This window comes from Manacus vitellinus, unplaced genomic scaffold, assembly GCF_001715985.3.
Source record: "Manacus vitellinus isolate BGI_N305 unplaced genomic scaffold, ASM171598v3 ctg7180002428366_pilon, whole genome shotgun sequence".
Lineage (NCBI taxonomy): Eukaryota > Metazoa > Chordata > Aves > Passeriformes > Pipridae > Manacus > Manacus vitellinus.
Genome location: NW_021937729.1, coordinates 18,763 through 35,501, shown reverse-complemented (window position 1 = coordinate 35,501; position 16,739 = coordinate 18,763). Strand labels below are relative to the sequence as shown.

The 16,739-nt window shown below is 54.2% G+C and overlaps 1 protein-coding gene and 1 long non-coding RNA gene across 3 annotated transcripts; both read right to left on the bottom strand.

Annotated features, from left to right (window-relative positions):
* Nucleotides 1-1,000: 1,000 nt before the first annotated feature.
* LOC115307764 lies at nt 1,001-1,634 on the bottom strand. 2 transcript variants are annotated; one of them, XR_003916127.1, is made up of 3 exons: nt 1,563-1,634; nt 1,426-1,464; nt 1,001-1,046 (listed from the first exon to the last, which is right to left on the bottom strand). It is a non-coding gene; the product is annotated as an uncharacterized LOC115307764 (long non-coding RNA). The 2 variants fall into 2 exon arrangements; XR_003916131.1 differs by having other exon boundaries at nt 1,012-1,049.
* A 12,205-nt stretch (nt 1,635-13,839) lies between these two features.
* LOC108643947 (class II histocompatibility antigen, B-L beta chain-like) lies at nt 13,840-16,420 on the bottom strand. The gene is made up of 5 exons (XM_029962800.1): nt 16,291-16,420; nt 15,468-15,737; nt 14,568-14,849; nt 13,902-14,053; nt 13,840-13,848 (listed from the first exon to the last, which is right to left on the bottom strand). Exons 1-5 carry the CDS (start codon nt 16,373-16,375, stop codon nt 13,840-13,842), a joined length of 798 nt encoding a protein of 265 aa, XP_029818660.1. The 5' UTR covers nt 16,376-16,420.
* Between the last annotated feature and the right edge of the window lie 319 nt (nt 16,421-16,739).

Genomic DNA, 16,739 nt, shown 5'->3' with positions numbered 1-16,739 from the left:
ACTTTCAGAAGAAACAAAACAAAGTCCCAAACCCCCAGGTGGGGGGGAGAAACTGTCCCGGCAGTTCAAAGCTCTCTCAGCCCCGTGTGCTCGCAGCCAGCAGTGAAGGAGTCCCTTTTCCCAGGGCAGTCCCCAAAGCAGAACACCTCGCTCCCAGATGGGTCGGGCTCTCTCTCTCTCTCTCGGTTGTTCTCCACGAGGTGTCCCGTGGGGAAAAAACTTCCTCTCAGGAAAAGAGAACAAGGTGGCCAAAATCAGCTCCCGCTCTGTCCGGTCCCGGACAAACCCCAAAAGCCCCCGAACAAAGGACCCCCCGCCCTCCCCGCGGCCACCGCGGTGTCCCCGAGAGCCGCCCTCCCCCCACTGCCCCTGCCCAGCGCCTGCGGCTCCGCTCCAACCCACCCCATCCCGGGAGACACAGATGGGAATGGGGGGACACTGGGAAACAATTCCAACACCTCTTTTCAAACCTCTGACACCTGGTTCCCAGACATTCCCAAAGAAGGGGCTTCCCGTGGCCTCGAGCCAGGGACCCACCTTTGTATTGAACCAACTCCTGGAGAGACACGTTCCCATCCCTGTCCCCATTCCCATTCCTGGGGTTCTCATCCCTGTCCCCAATCCCATCCCTGTCCCCATTCCAATGCCTGGGGTTCCCATTCCCATTCCCATTCCCATTCCTGGGGTTCCCGTCCCTGTCCCCATTCCCACTCCCTGCTGTACCAACCTGCTCCCAGTGTCCCCATCCCAGTCCCCCCTGTCCCTATTCCCATTCCTGGTTCCAAGAAAGAAACTGCCGGATGCCGGAGGAGGGAGCCAGGATTTCTTGCCCAAAGCAGGAGATTTTCACACCCAAATTAAAGCCTCAGGAATAATTGTGGTCCTGGGTTTCACACATGAAAAAGTAGGAAGTTGATCCATGGGGAGAGCCACAGGGGGGCCGGGGTGGGTGGGAGCAGCGGGATGAGCTCTGCCAGCAGCTCCTGCCTTTCCACAGGGAGAGGGAAGGGGTGGATCCAGCTCTGGGATCGCTCAGGCCGTGATTCCTGCTGGGATGAGAGCGGGGAAAGGAGTCACCATGTCCCTGTTCCCATCCCAGGGGATGGATCTGGCTGTGGAGCCCAGGGAGAGTAGGAACTGCTCCGGATTCCCTCCTGATCCTGCTCCGTCCCTCCCACCCCATTCCCACTCCATCCATCCCACGCCAATCCCACTCCATCCATCCCACGCCAATCCCACTCCAGAATCCAGCCCTGATCCCAGTCCACAATTCCACCTGATCCCACTCTGGAATCCTGCCCTGAGCTGCAATCCCCTTCCAATCCCGCTCCAACCATTAGGCCCCCATTCCCCTCTGGAATCCCGGCATCCATCCTGGGATCCCTGCACAGAGGATCTGGATCCACACACGCTGCTGGGACTCACTGGTGGGCGCGGGGTCGTATCCATTCCCCTCCCTCTTCCCTATGGAAAGAAAGTGGGATCAGCACCCGTGGCACAGGATCCCCGGAATGCTGCCGGGCGGATCCGTGCCCCTTGCCGACCCCCATCCCGGGAGTTACCGGATCGGAGCTTCCAGACACCGACTGCCACGAGGCCGATGATGATGATGATGGCAGCGATGACGGACACAGTGTCCTAGTTAGAACAGCTGGGACCGATTCCTCACTGGATGGGTGTAGCCCAAAAGTGTGTATTCTATGGCCTTCCATGCCATTTTCCCAGGAACTGTTGTCGGGGGAGGGGGCCTGCGAGGTGGGGGGGTGTCCCTGTCCTCATACCCTTTTATGGAATTCCCTGCTCTGAGAATCCTCATATCCTTTTATGGAATTCCCCACTCTGAGGGAAGAACTAAGCATCCTTTTATGGAATTCCCCGCTCTCAGGGAACGACTGACCATTCCTGCCTGAACTGGAGAATATATAAACCTGGAGTTTCAGAACCTTTCCACCACTCGTGGGATCGAGAGGAAGGCTGCAGCTCACCACTCTCAACCAGACTGAGACCACCACCCTCAACTGGACTGCAATCACCACTTCTGACCAGACTGCAACAGCTCTCCCACCAGCAGGTTTTTTTCCCCTCTCCCTTTACTTTGGACTCGGGGGGGGGCCAAGGAAAACCACTTTGTTCATGCCCCAGGGTGCTGGGTTATACATTTGGGTTTTGTGGGTTAAAACCAATTGCTTGTCTCTATAATCAGACTTATTGGGCAAGGGGGGCCCAAGGGGGGCCCAAGGGGGGCCCAAGGGAGGCCCAAGGGGGCTGGTCCAGGGGGGGAAGGGCTGCAGGGGGCGGATCCCGGAGGAGGAAACCCGCCAAAAGCGGCGGCCCAGCCGAGGGAGGAGCCGAGCGGGAGCACAAAGAAGAGCAGCCAAAAGGTCCTGGCGGTCGCTGGGCAATGGCGGGGGGGGCGAGAGCGGTTTGGGGGCCCCCGTGAGAGCCGGGGGGGAACCCCGGTAGCCGCGGAGTGGGGAGAGCGGAGAGGGGCGATCCCGGAGCTGGGGGACCCCCGGAATGCTGGAGGGGGGGGAGCAGAGAGGGAGCGCCGGGCCCCTTAAGCGGGGGTCCCGGAGAGGGGGAAGGCCTTGGAGTGTGGAGAGGAGGGGGGGCCTTGAGGCGGGGTGGGAGCCGAGAGCGCCAAGAGGTTTGCGAGGGTGGGAGCCGAGAGAGGAGGGCCGGCCGGCCCCGGGAGGCAGAGTGGGGAGAAGTGAGCCCTGGGACCCCCCTGGCAACACTAAAGGGGACCCCGGAGAGTGGGAACCCCCGGAGCCGCGGGACCCCCGGCAGCCCGGAGAAGGGGGACCCCCAATGCAGGCAGAAGTGCCATCAGACCAGACAGGGGGGACCCCCCTAACCCCAGAGAGCAGAGAGGGGGAACTCCTGGGAGGGGATTTTGGGCTGAATGTTGGTGTTTTGGGGGTTTTTATGGACACAAGATGCCCGGTGAGTCCTAGAGCTGGACTTGGGCAGGAGGAACCCCCAAGGCAACGCGCTCACCCCTTGTTTTCCCCCCCATCAGGATTTCTGCTTCCCAAAGCTTGGGCGGATGGAGGAGGAGGCTGCGAGGAAGAGGAAGATGCCTTGGGCCCCCCAGGCAGGTGAGGAGGAAGTCAGTGCCCCTTTGGGTGGGTCTTTTGTCTTTTGTGGCCGTCCTGCCGGGGCCGGAGTTGGGGGGATGTCCTTGGGCTTCCCTGTGGGCCGGAGGCAAATCCCCTGCGTGTCCTTGTTGGTTCCTGCCCCAGGCCCCGAGGTGAGGCCGGAGAGCGCGGAGGACAAATCCCCCCGGCAGAGCCTGGTGGGAGAGGCCGTTTTGAAGGGCTCCCCGGCGCAGGAAGGCAGCGGGGAGGAAAAGGGCCGGAGATGCCCCCGCAGGAGGGGCTCCAAAGCCAGCCCAGGGGGCTGTGAGGAGGAAAGAGCCAGCGTGTGCCGGGAAGGCGGCCGGAGCTTGAGGTGGAGCTGCGAGCTGGTGGTCCCTGAGCAGCCTCCCAGCAGGGAAAAGCCTTCAGGTGTTTGGAATGTGGGAAGAGCTTTAGGAAGAGATGCAACCTCCTGAGGCACCAGCACGTCCACACTGGGGAACGGCCTACACGTGTGGGGAGTGTGGGAAGAGCTTCAGGACCGCTCCACCATCTCCACACCACCGTCGCATCCACAGTGGGGAAAGGCCCTACACATGTGGGGAGTGTGGGAAGAGCTTTAAACTGAGCTCCCACCTCCTCAGCCACCAGATGATCCACAGTGGGGAACGGCCCTACACGTGTGGGGATGTGGGAAAAACAGAGCCCTACCCACCGTCGCATCCACAGTGGGAAAGGCTACAAGTGTGGGAAGAGCTTCAGGGACAGCTCCAGCCTTTGCAAACACCGTTGCATCCACACCAGGGAATGGCCCTACAAGTGCTTGGAATGTGGGAAGAGCTTCAGCACAAGCACCAAGCTGCTCAGCCACCAGCACATCCCCACTGGGGAACAGCCCTACACGTGTAGGGAATGTGGGACAGCTCCACCCTCTACACCCACCTTCGCATCCACATCAGGGAGAGGCCTCACAAGTGTGGGGAGTGTGGGAAGAGCTTCAGGAACAGCTCTGCCTTGACCTCCCACCAACGGACCCACCGGTAAGAGAAGCCCCGAGTGCCCCGACTGCGGGAAGAGCTTCGGCCGCTGCTCCAACTCCATCAGCCATGGGAGGACCCGCGTTGGATGATCCACAGGGACCCCCGTTGGGCACAGCCCTGGTGTGCTGGTTTAAAGGTAAACCAGCAGGGGAAATGACAGTGGTGAAATCACGGGGACATCGATGACATCACAGGCACAGCGGTGACATCACAGGGACAGTGGTGACATCACCGGGGTTAATTTTGGTGTGAAAATCTCCTGCTTTGGGCAATAAATTCTGGTTCCTCCTCTGGCATCTGGCAGTTCCTCCCTGGGAACCAGGAATGGGAATGGGGACAGGGGGAATGGGAATGGAGACACCTGGAATGGGAATGGGAAAACCTGAAATGGGAATGGGAACATTGGGAGCAGACTGGGAACAAGAGGAATGGGAATGGAGACATCAGGAACTGGGAATGGGGGCACCTGGATTGGGAATGGGGACACCGGGGAGAGGGATGGAGACACTGGGAGCAGGTTAGGGACACCAGGAATGGGAATGGGGACACCAGGAATTGGAATGGAGACACCAGGAACTGGGAAGGGAACACCTGGAATGGGAATGGGAATTCGTGGAATGGGAATGGGAACACCTGGAATGGGAACGGGAACATTGGGAGCAGATTGAGGACACCAGGAATTGGAATGGGGACACCAGGAATGGGAATGGGAACACGTGGAATTGGAATGGGGACACCTGGAATGGGAATAGGGAAAACAGAGGTGGGATGGGAACACCTGGAATGGGAATAGGGACAATAGGAATGGGAATGGAGATACCTGGAATGGGAATGGGAACACCAAGAACTGGGAATGGGGAAAACAGAAGTGGGATGGGAACATCAGGAATGGGAGGAGGGACAATAGGAATGGGAATGGGGACACCTAGAATGGGATGGAACACCTGGAAAGGGAATTGGAACACATGGAATGGGAATAGGAACACCTGGAATGGAAATGGGTACACCTGGAATGGGAATGGGGACATTGGGAGCAGACTGGTGACACCAGGAATGGGAATGGAGGCAGCGGGAATGGGAATGGGGACACGTGGAATGGGGATGGGAACACCTGGAATGGGAATGGGGACACCTGGAATGGGAATGGGGACATCAGGAATGGGAATGGGGACACCTGGGCTGGGAATGGGAACATTGGGAATGGGAATGGGAACATTGGGAGCAGGTTGCGGACACCAGGAATGGGAATGGGAACACCTGGAATGGGAATGGGAACATTGGGAGCACACTGGGGACACCAGGAATTGGAATGGGGACACCAGGAATGGGAATGGGAACACCTGGAATGGGAATAGGGAAAACAGAGGTGGGATGGGAACACCTGGAATGGGAATGGGGACAATAGGAATGGGAATGGGAACACCAAGAACTGGGAATGGGGAAACAGAAGTGGGATGGGAACACCCTCACACATGGGGAGCCACAGGTGCTCACGGGAAGGACCATCGAATAAACACTCGATGGATTCTTCCTTCTTTTTAACAGTCGGTCCACAATGGGCCAGATTTGTTCTTTTTGCAGAAACCAACCAGCAGGAGAGATCCCACCACATGAACCGATAAAGCCTTCTACCGCTGCTGTCATCAGTTCTCATTGTCCTATGAGAACATGAAGTGACATCAGAACTGAAGAGTTATACAGGTTTGGGGTTTTTTGTTTGCATGTGTTTTATCTTAAAAATGTTATGATCCTAATAATTTTGCAATATGTATAAACCTACCACAAACATTGTGTTTGTGTTCCCCTGCTCCCAAAATTACTTGTATTAACAACTTATTAAGAAATGTTAAATTCTTTGTGTAGTTTTTCTGAGATGTATTGTCAGTTTAATTTTTGTCAAGTTTATTTTGTCTTTTTAAATATCTGCCTCGATTGAGGAACTCAACCAAATATAACCTGGGAGTTAGTGCAAGTATTCATGCATATTTGAAATCATACAAATACGCATTATATACATTAGCCTTCTGCCTTGAAAGGCATTGAATTTCATATTTGGTTAAATTTAACAAATAGAACTAAATTTAGGCCCAAAGAGAACATAAGAAAGCCTTTTACCAGCTCCCAAGTAACTCAATGTTTTGATGTATAATTTCAAGTATGTGTATATGTTTGTAACCTTATTAATGTTAAGAAATTTGATTGTAACCTAATTTTCACCCTCATTACTCACGGGGTGAAGACAGTAGCTAATACAAATTAGCTTACTATTTTATTGTAAAGTTGTTTTTTTTGAGAGAGGAGGGTTGCGGTGCATTGGGGCTACCTCTTCCTTTCCTTTACTCTTCTGTCTTCCTGTCCACTGTACAAGAAGCACAACCCACAAAGAAGATTCACAGAGAACAAAAATCATTGAATGCATAAATCACGGGGTGGTGTCAGAGACTGGAACAGTTAATGATTTCTGCATTCTAAGAGACTTCTGCAGGCTTTTGACTTTCTGATGGGCAGCTGGGCCCATCCTCCTCCTCCAGTGCAGAAGATGTCAAGCCCCCAAAAGGCGGGAAGAGCCGAGTTTACCACGCCCTCCACATGAACTCCGCGCCAAAAAGGGGGACACCCCCCTATGGAAACAACTCCCCACCTTGGGGAGGTGCAAAGGATATGGATATTGACTGGTGACTTTGGGGGTTTGGGGGGGATTTTTCCTTCTTCTCCCCCCACCGCCTGCGGATTCAGACCATTGTTTTTTACATGGTTGGATCCAGTGGGCGGTGACTATTTACATTTTACCACTCTCATCTTTTCCTTTTTCTTGCTCTCCCTTACTCTTACCCTGTCTTTCTCTCCCCTATGCATTTTTCTCCTCCCCCGAAAGGTTGACCTTGTTATATGACAGCCCCCAAAATGCTGGCAAACCTCTTGATACAAAATTGTTCAAATAAACCTTGTCAATATGTTTTCAGACACCGATTATTCAGTGTCGTTTCACTTTAATCCAGCCCAAGGGAATTATTGATAAAACCTGAGTTACCCCCCTGCCTTTTTCCTGGGGGGGGTCGTAACAGTCACTGCTATCCCTGTGATGTCATCGTGGTCTCTGTGATGTCACTGCTGTCCCTGTGATGTCACTGCTCTCTCTGTGATGTCACCGATGTCCCTGTGATGTCACTGCTGTCTTTGTGATGTCACCGGTGTCTATGTGATGTCATCAATGTCCCTGTGATGTCACCGCTGTGACTGTGATGTCACCGCTGTCTCTGTGATGTCACCGCTGTCCTTGTGATTGTGACGTCACTGCTGTCTCTGTGATGTCACCGCTGTGTCTGTGATGTCACTATTGTCTCTGTGATGTCACTGATTTCCCTGTGATGTCACCGCTGTCTCTGGGATGTCACCACTGTGCCTGTGATGTCACCGATCTCTCTGTGATGTCACCGATGTCTCTGGGATGTCACTGCTGTCCCTGTGATGTCACCAATGTCTCTTCAACCAGATTGCAACCACCACTGTCAACCAGACTGCAGATCACCACTCTCGACCCAACTGCAACCACCACTCTTGACCAGACTGCACCACCACTCTCACCAACAGGGTTTTTTCCCCTCTCCCTTTACTTTGGGCTCAGGGGGCCCAACAAACACCACTCTGTTCATGCCCCAGGGTGCTGGGTTAGACATTTGGGTTTTGTGGGTTAAAACCAACTGTTTGTCTGTATAATTGAACTTATTGTATTATTTCATGAAATTGTTATTCTGACTGTTATAGATTAGGAAATCAGGGGGAATTTTTCTTCCCCTGCCCTCACTCCAAGGGAAAGAAAGGGAGTGAGCAGGGGGAAGGGAGGCCATTAGCATTACAAAAGATGTAGCCAACCTAGGGTAATGGACCCATTGGAGAAAGAGGAGAGGTAGGCAGGGGGGCAGGCTGGGCGCTGGTGGGAAAGGTGAGAGGCAGAGTGCTGTGGCTGGCTCCCTGGGTGCAGACAGGCATTTTGTTGGGGAGGGGGGCCGGAGGTCTAGCTTGTTTTTTGGCTGTTAATTCTGGGGAGTTCGACCTCTCGTCCTGCTGGCTTCGACCTGCCTGACTGTCCCTCCCGCCGGAGCTGCTGTGTTTCATCGGAGAGTTTTGCTTGCCCGCGAGAGAGGTGGAGGAGTTTTTTTGAGACACCACCGCCTGAGACTGCAGTGAGTCCCCGCCACTTGAGACAGCGGTGAGTTCCCGTGGGAGTGTGCTGCCTGCCTTCCTTGTCGTCCCCACGGGGCCGAGGACCCCCCTCATCTCCTTCTCGGCTTCCCCCGCGGTCCCGGGACCGCTCTCTGCGGCCCCTCTGCCCGCGGGGACTGACGGGCCCACAGCGCCCCCTGCTGGCCACGGCCGGGCACTGCAGGTCCTGCAGCTCCAGCGGTCCCACAGCGCCCCCTGCTGGCCACGATTCGGGCTGTGCCGAAGGACAGAGCAGTGTTCTTTTGGACTTGTTGTTGTGGTGGTTGTTGCTGGTGTTGTTTTGGTTTGTGTTACTGTTTTTTTGCCAACATACATATATCTTTTAATAAAGGGTTGTTATTTCTTCTGTTTTTTCCACATTTTCCTCGAGTAAAGCCCCTTAATTTGACATTACAATTGCAGAGAGAGAGGAGTTTGGTCTACCTCATAACTCCTCCTCTTTAGCAAACAGTCTAGTCTCTTCAGACTGAGACATCGAGGCAGCTGCTTTCTTTATACAGGAAAATCATGGAGAGATCCCTGCAGAAGTTGAAAATGCTGTCATGCCTTTAGTCTGGGCCAGCGAGTACCCTGGGAAATCAAAGCAAGCTGAACCAGTAAGCATCGCACTCAGGCCAGGAGCAGCCCCGGTAAGGCAGAAACAATATCCTTTGAAATTAGAAAGCCGAAAAGGCCTAGCACCTATAATTGAAAAGTTCCTTAAATTTGGTTTACTAGTAGAATGTGAATCCAGATTTAATACCCCCATTCTACCTGTGAAAAAGGCTGATGGCAAAAGCTATCGGCTAGTCCAAGATCTTAGGGCCATCAATAGAATAACTGAGGACATTTACCCAGTGGTAGCCAACCCCTATACACTGTTAACCACATTGACAGAGGATTTAGGATGGTTTACTGTACTCGACCTTAAAGATGACTTTTTCTGCATTCGTGTACACAAAGACAGCCAGGAGATTTTTGCCTTTGAGTGGGAAAATCCTGAGACAGGGAGAAAAACACAACTAACCTGGAGAGTTCTTCCCCAAGGCTTTAAGAACAGTCCAACACTTGTCGGAAATCAGTTGGCAAAGGAACTGGAGGACTGGAGAAGACAGCAGCAAGAAGGAGTTGTCCTGCAGTATGTTGACGACATCTCAATTGCAGCCAAAAGCCGGGACCAATACATCGAGCTCACTGTAAGTCTCTTGAACTTTTTGGGGCTAAGTGGGTATCGGGTCTCGAGAGAGAAGGCACAGATAGCCAAGGAGATAGTCATCTACCTGGGACTTGAGATCTATCGTGGGCATCGGTGGCTCAGTACAGACCAACAAGAGGCCATTTGCCGTCCCCCAGAGCCCCACACTGTACGAGAGAGGCAGGCTTTCCTGGGAATGGTAGGATGGTGTCGGCTGTGGATAGCTAACTATGGGTTGCTAGTCAAACCTCTGTGTGAAGCCCTGAAAACGGCCAAAGAGGGAGTTGTAACATGGACAGATGAGACCAGAGATGTGTTCAAACAACTGAAACAGTCCTTGATGTCAGCTCCAGCACTAGGACTACCAGATTTGACTAAACCTTTTGAACTGTTCACACACGAGCAGTTAAATGTTGCTCTGGGGGTATTATCACAAACTCTGGGAAGCCAACGAAGAGCTGTGGCTTATTTCTCCAAACAGCTGGACAGTGTTAGCCAAGGGTGGCCGGGGTGCCTGCGAGCTGTCGCAGCAACTGTTATCCTGATTGAAGAGGCCCGGAAGCTCACCCTTGGGCAGCACATCACTGTGTATGTGCCCCATGCAGTTCAAGCCGTGCTTGAACAAAAGGGAGGCCACTGGCTGTCCCCCAGCAGAATGCTTAAGTACCAGGTTGTGTTGCTGGAACAGGACGATGTTACCCTAAAAACAACATCTATTGTAAATCCAGCTATGTTTCTGTCTTCAACACTAACTGACAGTGTCCCCGAGCATGACTGTTTGCAGACTATAGAGGAGACTCACTCCAGCAGACCAGACCTGAAGGATGTGCCCCTGGAAAACGCAGACTGGGAACTGTATACAGACGGAAGCAGCTTCATGCGGGATGGTAAACGCTTCACAGGGTATGCAGTGACAACCAGAGACGAAGTGATCGAGGCAAAAGCCTTGTCAGCAGATGCGTCATCCCAAAAAGCAGAATTAATCGCACTGACAAGAGCCTTGGAACTGAGTGAAGGAAAGAAGGTAAATATCTGGACTGACTCAAAATATGCATTTAGTGTTGTACATGCCCACGGAGCCGTCTGGAAGGAGAGAGGACTACTGACAGCCCAAGGCAGTGGAGTCAAGCATGCAGACCAAATCCATGCACTCCTGCAGAGTATTTGGAAACCAGAGGAGGTAGCTATTATGCATTGTAGGGCCCACCAGAAGGGGAAAACAATTCCCGAGTTGGGAAATCAGTTTGCTGATCGAGCAGCAAATGGGGCTGCAGAAAAAGGCATCTTGGCAGTAGTGCCACAAAAAGAAATTGATTTGACAAAATACACCCCTAAGTATGATGAGAGAGACAATCAGCTAATTAGATCACTGAAAGCTGAAATCAAAGAAGGGGGGTGGGTGTTACCCCTACTGGACAGGTTGTAGTCCCACCACCACTCCTCAGGGAAATAGCTCAACAGGAACATGAGGCTACCCATTGGGGAACGGAAAACCTCCTGAAACATCTAAAGAAAACAGTAATAGGAACAAATATGACTGAAGCTGTGCAGTCTACGGTTGGTAAGTGTGAGATCTGCAAACGAAACAATCCAGATACATCAAAGAGAGTGGTACTAGGGGTAACAAAAGCTGGAGACCAACCCGGAGATTACTGGCAAATAGATTTTGCTGAGTTACCACCATGGGGGGGTACAAATACATCCTTGTACTGGTTGACACTTTCAGTGGATGGCCTGAAGCATACCCCTGTCGCACTAACGCAACAAGGGAAGTGGTAAAAGCTTTACTAAACCACATAATTCCAAGGTTTGGGGTTCCTCTAGGAATGGCATCAGATAGAGGAACACATTTTATTGCGACAGTAGTAAAGGAAGTATGCTGCATCCTGGGAATTGTCTGGGACCTACATACCCCCTACAGACCTCAGGCCAGTGGCAAAGTTGAACGAATGAATGGCACCTTGAAAATGCAAATTAGTAAAATTTGTCAGGAAACATCTATGTCCTGGGTTCAGGCTTTGCCACTAGCTCTGCTGAGAATTCGTATCCAGCCGAGGTGGAGGGATAACATAACCCCTATGAAATATTATATGGAAGACCATATCAGGCACCACACGTACCAGGGGATGTACACTTAAGGGGGAGAGCTGATTTACAAAAATATTTGATTGCTTTAGGCTCTACTTTGCAGAAGCTGCAGAAGGTCATCGAGCTATCCAGACCCATAGGACTGGACACCCCTGCTCACCCATTCCAGCCAGGAGACTGGGTCTACGTCAAGTGGTGGAACAGTGGCCCCTTGAGAGCCAAGTGGAGAGGACCATACCAAGTCCTGCTGACTTCCCTCACCTCCGTCAAAGTTGCTGGCAGAGAACCCTGGTTCCACTATTCCAGAGTCAAGAGAGCATCAGCTCCTGGAACAACCAACCAGACAGAACCAGGCACCGACGACGAGGATGTGGAATAGACTGCTTGTTCTGTGCATTCTGTTCGTGCAACCGGTAACCATGAACCGAGTTTGGGACCAAAAATTGCATGTGGCCCTAGTCCAAAACGTATCTAAAATTCTCCGAAAAACGGAATGCTGGATTTGTACTCAAGTACCAGCAATTGATGATGAGAATAGTGAGTGGCCCCTAATTGGCATTTTACTAAATGAGACAAACTTCGGTAAGCCCATGATGAATTTCCCAGGGACCTGGAAGCCAGTTACAGAGGCCTATTATCCGGTGACCCTGAGTAATGTAATTTCTAATCAGGATGTTGTTCCTTGTATGATCATAAACGCTACAGGAAAAATCATTCTTCCCCCCTACTGTGATAAAAACAATTTAAAAGAAGAAATAAACCCAGAAATCATTGCAGGGATGGCACAGTTCCCTTTGAGATTAATTCCTCCCCAGGGTTCAGGATGGTATTGGATTTGTGAAAAGGAAGCCTGGAAAGTTTTGCCTCTTGATAAGGATCGGGCCTGTGCCCTGGGGGCAGTGATTCCCAATATAACAATTCTCGACCCAATTGATGAGCAGGAATGGGAAAAACCCTATCCAAAAAGAGTGAAAAGAACTAGCAATCCCCTCATTGAGAGCCCTACAATTTTCCATAGCATAATCAGAGCTTTAATCCCATCTCTAGGAGTGAGTGAATTGGAAAAGGCAATTGTAAATATTTCAGCTGTTATGGAAAACATTCAAGATCACACTCTGGATGCAATTGAAACCCTGAAAGAACAATTCCAGAGCTTGTCTCATGTAGTAATACAAAATAGAATGGCCCTCAGTTTTTTGCTAGCCTCACAGGGAGGTGTGTGTAAAGTCATCAATACCAGCTGCTGCTCTTACATAGACCAGACTGGTAGAATTAATAATGATTTGGCCGCAATTCGAAATCAAACTAAAATCTTACACCAAATATCTCTGGATGATGTCTCCCTAGGTTTAGGAGATGTCCTCAACAAACTCACCTCATGGTTACCGAACTGGACATGGATGAAACAACTGTTTATTTTAGTATTGTATATACTTAGTGTTAGTGTAATAGCTCACTGCATGCACCGTTTTATAGTTGTTGTAGGTGTAGGTAGTAGAGATTGGACAAGACCTTTGGGTTTTGTCCAGTCTCTAAGGGGGGACTGATGCCTTAAGCCCCTAATGTTTTTTTATTTTTCTAATATTTGTAAGACTTGTAAGTTTTATAAGTAGTGGAAGTAGATTTTAAAAGCAGCAACCTCCCCTCCCCCTTTTTGTCCCTTGTTCCTTTCCCTCTCTCTAGCACCCTTGTTCATACATTCCTTAACCCTCTTCCCCCATTCTATCCTCCCTATATCACTCATAGCCCCAAATCCAATAGAAATGTTTAGTCTTTTGTCAAGGCAAGGCCTAGATTGTTGGCAGAACAGCATATCAAGGCCTAAACCACAGAATACGGTCAAGAATTAGGTAACTATGTACCCTTTGTGCTCTGAAGATGGTGAAGATGGGATGAATGGGGGGTCCCAAAATACACCCCAGACTCATTTGAAGGGGGCCGACCCGGGGGGGACCTGAGTAAAGGCCACAGGGTGGACACATCTGGGATTGGATGGATGGTGTTATAAAACGTAACCTCTCAGGCACGGCCTGCGCGGGTCTTGTAACATCTTAGCCTTGGCAAATAAACCCTTTCTTATCTCACCCCTAATTAACTGCTCTGGAGAATTTTTCAGCACCAAAATACAGCAGCAACAGGGGGGACACACGACCCCCCAAATTCAGTGTGGGGCTGGACTGGGGGGTCCCGGCTGGGCCCAAGGCCACGGGGAGGGGCTGTGGCCACCGGCGGCTCAGGAGCTCTGTGGGGAGAGAAAAGGGGGTGAGAGCGGGGTGGGGGGCAGGGGGGGCACACAAGCTCTGGGAAAGGGGGACACGACCCCCGGGGACCCCCCTTTACCTTCTCCCGCAGGTAGAAGCCGAGCCCCAGCGCCAGGAAGACCAAGCCCAAGACGAAGCCCCCGACCCCCACCAGGATCTTGCTGCAGACGGTGTCTGGTGGCATCTCTGGGGGAACCGGGGGGGTCAGCACCCCTAAAACCTCCCAGACACCACCCAGGACTCCACAAACCCCATCCTAGTCTCTCCCAGCCCACCCAGCACCCCCTGAGACCTCCTGCCAGTCCCTTCCCAGCCCCTTTGGGGATTCCACAAAGCCCCTCCCAGCCCCTTTAGGACCCTCCAAACCCCCTCCCATCACGCCGAGGACACCCCAGAACCCCTCCTAGTCCCTTCCCAGACCCCCCACCACTTCTCAGATCCCCTTCCAGTCATGACAAGCCCCCCCAGCCTCCCTCCTGTCCCGCCCAGGCTCCCCCAAACTCCCTCCCAGCTGCTCCCAGGATTCCCCAAAGCCCCTCTCAAGCCCTCCCAACACCCACCAACCTCCTTCTCAGCCTCTCCACCACCCTCGAGCCCTTCCTATTCCCCCCCAGTCTCCCTCCCAATTGCCCCCATTGTCCCCCTGAGCCCCCAGCCCCCCTGCCAGTGTGCCCCCGGGGCTGGGGGGGCCGGGCCGTACCCCAGTGCCGGCTGAGGGGGTGCTCCAGGCTGACGTGCTCCACCTGGCAGCTGTAGGTGACCCCGCGCCGGGGGGGGATTTCCAGCAGCACCAGCACCTGGTAGCTCCAGTCCCCGTTGGGGACCACGTCGGTGGCCACCACGTGCTCCGGCAGCTCCTGCCCATCCTGGAACCACCTCACCTGCACCGGCGCAGGGTAGAAATCCATCACGGAGCAGAGCAGGCGGCCGGGGCCGGGCTGGGAGCTCGACGGCACCAGCGAGATGGACACGCTGGGGGGCACTGGCAGGGACGGGGGAGACACTGGGCTCAGCTGGGGGGCACTGGGAGGGAGGGCAGAGGGCTTGGAGGACATTGGGAGGGAGTGGGATGGCAGTGGGAGGGACTGGGAATAGACTGGGGTAGAAAGGGATGGGCTGGGGGGGCACTGAGGAGAGAGTTGGGAGGTGTGGGAGTAAAGTGAGAACGACTGGGAATGGACTGAGAGGGTCTGGGAATGGACTGTGAGGGTCTGGGAGTGGATCGAGAGGGTCTGGGAGTGGAGCGAGAGGGTCTGGGAGTGACTGGTGTGGACTGGGAAGGAAGCGATCGGGCCTGGGAGGCTGAGTCCTGGGGAGGGAACTCTTTGTTTTGCGTCTGCCTGGCAACTGGAGCGTCATCAGAGAGACGCGCTGGGATTGGCTGAGGGGCGGGAGCGGGGTGGCCCCAGCGGGGTGGAGACGCGGGGGGGCACTGGGAGAGACTGGGATGGACTGGGAGGAACGCGGAGTGGGCAAAAGGCTACGGGAACGGGCACAGGGAGGGCTGAGAGGTCTGAAGTGATTCCCAGGGAGGGTTTGAGGGGCTCCATGGTCATTCCCAGAGCAGGTGCCGAGGGGACCCGCTCTGCCCCACGCTCACCTCTCCTCTCCACGCTGAACGGGGTACCAAGTTTGTAGTTGTACCGGCAGTACGTGTCCACCTGACCCCGTTTGTACTTCAGATATTCACGGTGGCTGTTGTAGTCTCTGGCCTGGATCTCCCCAAATGGGGTGTCCCCCACATAGACCCCCACGTCGCTGTCAAAATGCAGGAGCTGCTCCCGGTTGTAGAAGTGCCTCTCCAGGAACCTCACCTGCTCGGTGCCGTTGATGAAATGACACTCCTGTTTTCCCATCCACTGGAACACCCCTGTGTGTGCAGGACACGGGTCAGGGGGTGCCCCGTCCCCCCCATCATCCTCCAGCCCCCCACAACAGGGGGGGAGATCAAGGGGCCACCCCGGACCCCCCTTTCCCAACCCAGTCCACCCCACGGACGCCCCAGCACCGGCTCTTGGGTGAGGGGAACTCCCTCATCAGTCCCCCGGGGATGGACAGGGGGGTTGGGGACCCCCACAATGCGGATACAACCCCCTCCAGAGCTCCAGGAACTGAACCCCCTACCAGGGCTCAAGGGACACCGAGGGACCCCCATGGCACCTCTCTGCCTGCTCTCCCACCACCCCTTTCCCCCCCTCCCTTTCCCACCGTCCCCCCAATCCGAAGAACGCCCCGCCCTCACTTTCGGGCTCCCACCCCCTTTCCACTCAGTCCGGGACTTCCAAACCCCCTCCCACTCACTTTTGGGGGTCCCACCCCCCTCCCGCTCATTCCGGGGCTTTCAACCCCCCTCGCACTCACTTTTGGGGCTCCCACCCCCTCTTTTCTTCTTTTCTTCCCCTCTTTCCCACCCCCCCGCTCACCCGACAGCTCCTCGCCCGCAGCCGGGGGGGCTCCCAGCACCACCAGCACCGCCAGCACGGCCCCAGCTCCCCGCACACGCTCCATGCCCAGCGCCGGACAGCTGCTGACAGCCCAAAACCAGCCGGGCGGCGCCGTTTGGGGGATTTGGGGCGCGCTGGGCTTGGCTGAGGGCGCAGTTGGGGCCCTTTTTTCGAGGCGTCTTCCCGGCGACTGATGAGTCATCAGCGCGGCGCGCTGGGATTGGGCGCGGGCGGCGTGGGTGCTTTGGGATTGGCTGAGGGCCGTTGGGGGCCCCCGCGGCAGCCCCGGGGCTGGGGGGTTCGGGGGGTCCGTGGGCTGCGGGGGAGGGGGGAGCTCAGGGCCCACCAAAAATGCCCAGCCAGGGCTCCCAAAGCTCAGGGAACCCCCAAAACCGCCCATCCCGGGCTCCCGGAGCTCCCACGGGTCC